The following is a 5577-nucleotide window of genomic DNA, read 5'->3' on the forward strand; positions in this document are numbered from 1 at the left end:
CACCTCTTGGCATTACCTGCAGTTGCTTTACAGTTTTTCATACATCATGAAGAGGAGGTGCAGGGCTTTCAGCATTTCCCTGACAAGTCCTTTTTTGGGGCTTTCTACTAAAGTGCCTGTGCAGCACTGCCTGCCTTCCCCATTCCCACCTGCCAGATCACGAACCGAGTCCAGCCCCACCATACCGGGCCAATGTTAGCGCACTGCTCTCTACTGACACAGGTGTGCGTGCAGCACAGCCTTGTGCCAGGCTGGAAAAGTTTGGCTGGCTCAGCTGTAACCTTTCCTATTCCTAAGCTGGTGGGGGGTTTGGGAGAGCAGAGAGGACCCTGGCCTCAAGTGAGAAAAGGGATGATGCAACATGGAGCATCCCTGCCAAGCTGCTGAATTCTTAGATGCGTCTCATTCTCCTATCACTCTGACATTTTATTTTTGCATTTTATTGTTAACACATGCAGATACTGACTCACTCTGGACTCCATGGATTCTGGCTCAGGCTGAAGTCACCCTTCTGCACCCCCTTTCCTGCCAGGCACCCAGGCATGGGCAGGACACCCTGTGCCACCCCACAGCCATGGCAGTGCTGTGGAGGTTCCCGTCCCCTGTCCCATGGGGTCACCCCAGTTTTAAGAGCCAGCCAAACTTTTCTAATGCCCTTTGCGTCACTAACCTCCCAGCTCCGCTCTGCCACTGACAAACCACACTAACGGCAGGCAGTGGTTGGACCATAAACCCCTACAGGTGCCATGGTCACCCCACCACTGCCACACAGGCAGGGGACAGGTGGGCTCGCCCTGTCCTGAGGATGTAATTGCCACAGTACACCTCTGCACCTTCACACATGCAGGGGTGGGCTGGGACGCATTCCCCTGCTGAGGTTGGTGCCCCAAATGCCATCTGGCTTACCCCCTCGGCTCCTGCGCAAACCTGAATCTTTGCTTTCAGCGTTTGGGGTCCTCAAAGGCATTGCCAGGGGCTGTGGTCAGGCTGGGGAGAGTGGGTCAAACACTCAAACGCTGGTTATCTAAATCCTCCTCTCCCCCTCCTCAGCTTCTGGGGTTTCATACCTACAGGGTGCCTGACTCCTATGACAAACAAGTGCTTTGGCTGGAAAACCCATCCTGCCTCCCTCCTCTGAGCAAAACGAGCACAGCCTGCCCTTCCTGAGTCAAAATGTAAAGTCACTATGTCCTCCCCAAGCCATACAGGTTCGTCTATGCCTGTCGAGTTCTGCACATAAAATTAGAAAGGTGATTGTGTGGAGAGGAGGGACAGGACTGAAGCTCCAAGACAGCACCAATCTCAATTCCAGCCCGTATAAGCTTTCACGGACATTTTGAGCTACTCCTGCCGTTGTGCAGCAAAGTCTTGGGGAATTTAAAACAAAGTCAAAGGCCTCCGAAGTGCTCTTCCTATTTTTCTGCTAATGCACAGGAAGCCTATGAAGACTGGGAGAAAAGAGAGAGGAAAAACGAATAGAAGGGATAAAAAAGCGACAGGAGAGGTCCAGTTGCAGGAGCAGGAGGGGATCAGGTGCATGAAAATGCGGTAAAATACTGTTTCCTCCCGTAATTTCAAGTCGTCGCGCAGCTGCTGCCCGGGACAGCCGCCCCGACGATGCTGGCGGTCCCATTCGGGTCCGTCGGGGCGGCGCTCCCGCGCAGGGACCCCAGAAGGGAACCGCTCCGCGGGCGCGCCGCCTTTAGCCGGCGTCCACCGGGGAGCCCCCCTCCCCGTCCGCCGCGGGGCTGCGCCTCCGCGGAGCGCCGCGGGTCGCCCCGCCGCGCCCGTCCGCGGGCACCTGCCTGCGGCACGCCGGGACGCAGGGGAAAGGGACAGAGAAGTAAGAGACGGAAAAGCGGGAAAAGAACTGAAAAATGAAAAGAAAAGAAGGCGGAGGTAAAAGGCGATATCAAAGTTAAGGGAAATAATCGGGAAAAGAGGAGGAAAAAGCTAAACTAACTCTCCGCCTCCCCGGCGGCCGATGCCGCCGCCCCCTCGGCGAACAGGGACGGGGCGCACGGCGCCGGGTACCGCGCCCCGGCCGGTCGGAGGCTCCCGCGGCTGCCCGGGACCGCGCACCCACCGCTCCTGCGGAGGGGCTTCTCCCGCCGCGCGCAGGGCTACCCCGCCCCCCGCCTCCCCGTTCCCTCTGAGGCGGCGTCGGATCGCGCCGGGCCGGGCCCCCGCGGGGCGGGCTGGGGACTCCGCGCCGCTCCGCACCCCACTCCGCTCCGCGCCCCGCCGCGCGCCCATTGTTCACCACGGCCAATCCGCGGGCGCCCTCCCCGCGGCCGCCAATCGCCTCTGGGGGCCGCGCGGTGAGGTCAGCACCGCCCCCCCATTACGCCCCCCCCCCCCACGCGGGCCGGTGCGCGCTGACATCACGGCGCGGCCCGGCGGGGCGGGCCCGGTGGGGCGGGCGCGGCCCCCGCCCCGCGGCGGCGCGGGTAGTGGTGGAGCGGCGGCGCCGCATCCCGCATCGCCGCCGGTGCGCAGGGGGCCGCCCGCATGGTGGACATCCTCCTCCCGCGGCCGCTCCCGGGCGCCATGGGGGAACCCTCCAAGAGTAAGTGCGGGGCAAGGCGGCGGCGGCGGGGCGGGCGCGGGACGCTGCGGGGCCGGGCTCCACGCCGCCGCTGCCGTCGGGCGAGCTGGCAGTGGCCGCGCCACCCCGCACCCGCGGGCGCGGTGACAGCGGCGGGAAGGGCTGCGGCGGGGCGCGGGCGGCTGCGGGATCGGCCCCTGGCATTGCCGGTGCCGCTGCTCCCCCGCCCGCTCGCCCGGCGCTCCCCGGCCCCGCGGCTCGGTTCTCCCCGCATGCCCGTCCTCTCGGCTCCCCGCGCCGCCGCTCATCGTTTCTTTCTGTTGTTGCCGTTTCTTTCGCTCCTTCCCTCCGCTTTTTCTGTCTTCCCTACCCTCTTTCTCTGCCCGTGTTACCGTTTTTCTTTCCCTCTTTCTTCCCGTGTTTCGGTTTGTCGTCTTGTTTTATTTATCTTTCCGTTTTTATTTATTCCTTTCTCTTTCCATTTTTCTGGTTTTGTTCGTTGTTTTTTTTTTCTCTCTCGCTGCCTCTCTGATTTCTTGTCCCTGACTGCTTTCGTTTGCCCATGTTCCCGTTTTAACTGGTCTTCTCCTGGGGTTTTTTTTTTTTTTTGCTGGTTTTGTTTTCTTTCTGTCGTCCCGGTTTTATTTCTCTCTCTCTCTTTCTCTCTTGTTTTCCCTCAGCTTTTGTTTTAGTGTTTCTGCTTTCATTTCCTTTTCCGAAATTCTGCTTTTATGTCTCTGTATTTCCGCATTTATTTCCCTCGATCAAGTTTCAGGTTTTTTTATTCCTGGCCGTATCTATTTATCTCCTTTCGTGCGCCCGACCTTTCGTTCTCTTTATGTTTCTGTCTTTATTTCTCTTTCTTCCTATTTTTGCAAGAAAAAAACCCACAAAAAACAAAAACAAAAAAAGAGTAAGAGAATAGTGTCTTTCCCTAATTCCTGGCGCTTCTGCTCTTGCACGTCGCTGCCCCTGACCGTGCCCTGCTCGCTCCCGGCAGGGCGGCCGGGGCTGGCCCTGTGCGCGGGCTGCGGGGGCCGCATCCAGGACCCCTTCCTGCTGCGGGTGTCGCCGGACCTGGAGTGGCATGTCGCCTGCCTCAAGTGCGCCGAGTGCGGGCAGCCCCTGGACGAGACCTGCACATGCTTCCTGCGCGACGGCAAGGCCTACTGCAAGCGGGACTACAGCAGGTGACCCCGAATGCGCCGACGCTCGTTTAAAAAAAAAAAAAAAAAAAAAAGAAAAATAACAGACAAACCAAAACCCGAAAAAGCACAAAAGCCCCTTAAAACCCCCAAATTTCCCCCAAACGAAAACCTGACTCTCCGCCGCCGCCCGCCCCCGCGAAGCCGCCCCAGCGGGGCGGCCGCGGGCACTGACAGTCCCTCGCGTCCCCGCAGGCTCTTCGGCATCAAGTGCGCCCAGTGCCGGGCCGCCTTCAGCAGCAGCGACCTGGTGATGCGCGCCCGTGACCACGTCTACCACCTCGAGTGCTTCCGATGCGCCGCCTGCGGCCGCCAGCTCCTGCCCGGCGACCAGTTCTGCCTGCGGGAGCGGGACCTGCTCTGCCGCGCCGACCACGGGCCGACCCCCGACGGCCCCGCCGCCGCCCGCGGGTCCCGCAGCCCCGCCCTGCCGCCGCCCGCCGCCGCCGCGCACCTCGCAGGTACCGGCTCCCGCTCGGGGTGGGCGGGGAGGGGGGAGGACGGGACGGGACGGGGCGGGGGGGCTGCAGCGGGCGGGAGGGCGGCGGCGCTGACGGTGTGCACCCACCCCGCCCGCCGCAGAGCCCGTGCCCGGGCGGCCGCCCCCCCCGCGGCCGCCGGCGCACAAGGCGGCGGAGAAGACCACGCGCGTACGGACGGTGCTGAACGAGAAGCAACTGCACACGCTGCGGACCTGCTACGCCGCCAACCCGCGCCCCGACGCCCTGATGAAGGAGCAGCTGGTGGAGATGACGGGGCTCAGCCCTCGCGTCATCCGCGTCTGGTTCCAGAACAAGCGCTGCAAGGACAAGAAGAAGTCCATCCTCATGAAGCAGCTCCAGCAGCAGCAGCACAGCGACAAGACGGTGAGCGCGAGCCCGCCCCGCCGGGGAGGGAGGTGGTGGGCGGGAGGGGTCCCGGGCTGGCGGGCTCGGGCGGGAGCCGCGCTGAAGCCCCCCCCCCCCCCCCCCACCGTGCCCGCAGAGCCTGCAGGGCCTCACCGGGACGCCGCTGGTGGCCGGCAGCCCCATCCGCCACGAAAGCGCCGTGCAGGGCAGCGCCGTGGAAGTCCAGACCTACCAGCCACCCTGGAAGGCGCTCAGCGAGTTCGCCCTGCAGAGCGACCTGGAGCAGCCCGCCGCCTTCCAGCAGCTGGTGAGCTGAGCCGAGCGAGACGCCCCGTCGGGCCGCGGGCAGGCTCCGGCCCGCCGGGCCAGGGCGCCGCGGGGGGGGACGGGACACACCGCGCCGGGCCCTCACCGCCGCTGCTCCCCCAGGTCTCCTTCTCCGAGTCCGGCTCCTTGGGCACCTCCTCTGGCAGCGACGTGACCTCGCTGTCCTCCCAGCTCCCCGACACCCCCAACAGCATGGTGCCCAGCCCAGCCGAGACGTGAGGTGGCCCGGCCACCCGCCGCCGCGGGACCTCCGCATGCCTGCGCTCCCTGCATGAGACACCCGGCCCCGGGCCGCTCCCAGAGCGCCGGACAAACGCCTTTGATTTTTAATTATTCTTATTTAAAAACAAACAAAAATATGTTACTGACGGCCAAAAAATCACCGGGATCCTCGCTGCCTTCACCAGACCGGAGAGAAAGGCCCCGCCCTGGTTATTTCGTTGGTTTGTTTTTTTTTTTCCCTGCGGATTTCGATGTTTCTTTTTCCCCAAAGAAACGCGGATTTCCCCGCTGGAGCCCGGTACGGTGGCAGGCTGCCTCGCCCGCCGCTTGCGCCGGGGGCGGCTTTTCTTCCCTTTTTGGAAGGGAAAAGGAAGAAAAAACAAAACAAAAAATAGCAAAGGGGGAGAGTCTCCCCCGGCGTGCGCGC

General features: G+C 62.9%; 1 protein-coding gene across 1 annotated transcript; it reads left to right on the top strand.

Annotated features, from left to right (window-relative positions):
• Positions 1 to 2368: 2368 nt before the first annotated feature.
• On the top strand, positions 2369 to 5312 carry ISL2 (ISL LIM homeobox 2). Its single transcript, XM_064455841.1, has 6 exons — positions 2369 to 2569; positions 3549 to 3738; positions 3949 to 4214; positions 4336 to 4619; positions 4738 to 4908; positions 5031 to 5312. Exons 1-6 carry the CDS (start codon positions 2512 to 2514, stop codon positions 5145 to 5147), a joined length of 1086 nt encoding a protein of 361 aa, XP_064311911.1. The 5' UTR covers positions 2369 to 2511; the 3' UTR covers positions 5148 to 5312.
• Positions 5313 to 5577: the final 265 nt, after the last annotated feature.

The sequence above is a fragment of the Phalacrocorax carbo genome, chromosome 7, assembly GCF_963921805.1.
Source record: "Phalacrocorax carbo chromosome 7, bPhaCar2.1, whole genome shotgun sequence".
Classification (NCBI taxonomy): Eukaryota; Metazoa; Chordata; class Aves; order Suliformes; family Phalacrocoracidae; genus Phalacrocorax; species Phalacrocorax carbo.

Excerpts from the sequence above, each read along its gene's own strand:
- ISL2 (XM_064455841.1), top strand. The coding sequence starts at position 2,512 with ATGGTGGACATCCTCCTCCCGCGGCCGCTCCCGGGCGCCATGGGGGAA. Across the intron at positions 3,739-3,948 it reads TGCAAGCGGGACTACAGCAG|GCTCTTCGGCATCAAGTGCG; the intron begins GTGACCCCGAAT and ends GCGTCCCCGCAG. Across the intron at positions 4,909-5,030 it reads CCGCCGCCTTCCAGCAGCTG|GTCTCCTTCTCCGAGTCCGG; the intron begins GTGAGCTGAGCC and ends CTGCTCCCCCAG.